General features: G+C 37.7%; 1 protein-coding gene across 1 annotated transcript; it reads right to left on the bottom strand.

Moving 5' to 3' along the window:
* LOC105041799 (protein CHROMOSOME TRANSMISSION FIDELITY 7) lies at positions 1-2,117 on the bottom strand (the record flags this gene model as incomplete). Its single annotated transcript, XM_073253397.1, has 6 exons — positions 1-525; positions 1,032-1,230; positions 1,320-1,329; positions 1,427-1,501; positions 1,681-1,776; positions 1,857-2,117. Coding segments are annotated over 6 exons (777 nt in total), but the record flags the coding sequence as incomplete, so codon positions are not given.
* Between the last annotated feature and the right edge of the window lie 680 nt (positions 2,118-2,797).

Here is a 2,797-nt window from a genome sequence, read left to right as displayed (position 1 = left end):
GGTCAAACACCACCCAAGATTTTATTGGAGGAAAAAGCTATTTACAAAAGTACAGAGCTGAGGTACAGGATATAGAAACAAAACAGAAAAGCAGGAAAAGCAAAGTCTGTGATATGTAAAGCAAAGATTTTATGTTAACTGCAGATGTTCCAAAGACTGAGATAAACTTTAGCCAGAGTAGGATTTCTATTTTGAAAAAAAAAAAAAAGAAAAAAGTCACAAACAATAAAATTCTACACCACCACATTCCACATTAATCAATCAGCTGGTGCCTGATTTATATCTAATTAAATGAGTTGATTGTTCCCCCCTTATGAATTTTTTTTTTAAAAGTAATTGATCCTCTAAAAATGATATACTGATACCAAGACCCATATAGGACGATTTTCCTAAACGTCCTCTGCCATGTAAACCAAGCATGAGTTGCTGCTGCTAAACCTTGATGCCAATGCCTCGCCAGCAGAGGTTGGCGGAGAGAATGCACACTGAGAGTGGTCTAACATTTTGTTGTTGCAGAAACTCTTCCTGCATGAAAAGTAACAAATAAGGCCATATTATCGGTCATCTTGACTCAAGACCTATTCATGAGATACACAATCAGTGAAAAACCTGAAGAAAAATGCTGTCAAGATTTTTTCAAGCATAGAAAAATGCTGCCAAGATAAAAATTACCACCGACAGTAAAAACAATACAAACAATACAAATTATCTGTCAATGGACAACAAGCCCATCCCTGAAAAAGCAATCAGTTTTGAAAAACAAAGTTACACAAAAAAATGGAAGTACACACAGAAAAGCGATGAGCCATCTTGAACTCTATCACTATGGATCACATAGATACCCCAAGTATCATCATTTTTCAAGAAATTTTCACTAGAGATGGGAGAAATCATAATATTCATATAAAATATAATCCAGAGATTTTTTTTAAAAAAAAGATAAGAGGCAGCGTTGGACATCGACCGAGATTTCACCAAGATTATGAATCCTAATAATAGTGCTTGTTTCCTGGAATTTCGATACACATTACCTTGCAACATCTAATAGTTGTGAGGCAATTCCCTTTCTTCCGTGGGATGGTACAACCCAAACAGCCCTAAAGCCACAAAGAGCTAGGATAGCTTCCTCCTCACAGAGGATAGCTCCACCATCCCACTGATCCACCTTGGTGCTATTGGTTGAACGACTTTTAATGACTTCCCTCGTAAAATTAAAACCTCCAAATTGGTCTCATCGACTCTGTATCAGCCACTGCCAACTTGTGTGATATATCATCAGCATCTTTGCACGAGGAAGAACTAGAAATAACCCTATGTAAACAGGTATACCTACACCAGAGAGAAGGAAATCATCATGAAGACAAAAATTAACTAAAATTACAAGTGCTACTTGGCATCCCTTTGTTTTCTTTGTAGGCCATATTACCTTGCATAGGTTATGAAGATGCTGGTCATTACTGAACCCAAGCTCTTTTTCCATCCTCTTAATTATCTCTTGAACCTATCCATATTTGGGCAGGATGGGATCAATTACTGTAAATCAGTGGATAACTTTTTATACCGAACATCAAACATAACTTCAAAATTCTGCTAGTAGATCCAAGTAACATCTCTACTTTTTCATTCATTCTAATAAATAGTTTGTAAATCCTATAAACATTAGTGGGAATAGACCAAAACCTTGCCCTTTTGGGCTGGAGGATCACAATCCAACACCAACAAGATGCGGTCCCCATTGCTGCTAGGTTTAGAGACCACTCTCTCACTGCACCAACCCTGCGTCGCAGAAGTAAAACATAACAACACTAGAAAGAATCCTGGGCACCAAACATGAAAATTGAGTGAAAGACAAGCACCTTGAATTGGATCCCCTCATGGTAGCTCTTATGGAAGGTCTTGTCAACCTTCTCATCCCCCTCATCACCACGAGCATACCTTAGACCACAAACAGAGCAAGTGTGGAGGAGGAAATTGGACTGTCCCAATTCCAAATGGTACTGAGCATAACTCCTCTTCTTGTTGACAAGTTTGGCAACAGGATCAGATCTCGACGAAGAAACTGCTATTCTATCATTCTTTTCTATCTCACTGCTATCTAATTGCCTTCCATCAATATCTCAAAGTCCACCAAGCTGTGAGTTCCTGCTCTTTGATTCTTGAAACATAAGTGCTGATTTCCAGCAGATGCCAGGGTAGATTATAATAAGAAGCACATGTAGATTACAAAATGAGAGATCGAGTATTGCAAAGGAAAGCAAGAATTCATATTTTTAAAAAATTGGGGGCTGAAAAATAAAAACTGAATACTCAAATGTCCAAGAATAATAGCTCGAGAGCTGCAGAGAGGTCATGATCTGCAAGAATGTATAACTACATCCTTGAATTATTACCGAAAAAATGGTGGAAAGGAGGAATCAAAATACTTGGAGATGCCAGAATAAGAGCTCGTGCATTACTAAAAAGCCTTAATCTGGGCACTCTATCCTTAAATTGCTACAAGATTAGGGTTACATACTAATGATTTAAGCCTAGCGGCTTGAAAAATGTAGAAAAGCACTAATCTGCAACAATTCTTTTACATTATCTCTGAATTTTTATCAGAACAATTAGAGCAGACCGAGAGAAATTAAATATCTAAGATCAAAAACATGATCTTGAAGGCGAAAGGGGACTATTTAGTGATAAGGATTGGTAACGATCGAGAGAGAGAGAGAGAGAGAGAGAGAGGACATTGTAATATCCTGGTTTGTTGAAAGTGATCACGAACCTGCTTGAAATTCTAAGCGCTGAGAAGGAA

The sequence above is a fragment of the Elaeis guineensis genome, chromosome 3 (assembly GCF_000442705.2).
Source record: "Elaeis guineensis isolate ETL-2024a chromosome 3, EG11, whole genome shotgun sequence".
In the NCBI taxonomy this organism is placed as follows: Eukaryota; Viridiplantae; Streptophyta; class Magnoliopsida; order Arecales; family Arecaceae; genus Elaeis; species Elaeis guineensis.
This window is presented reverse-complemented; position numbering and strand designations above follow the sequence as displayed.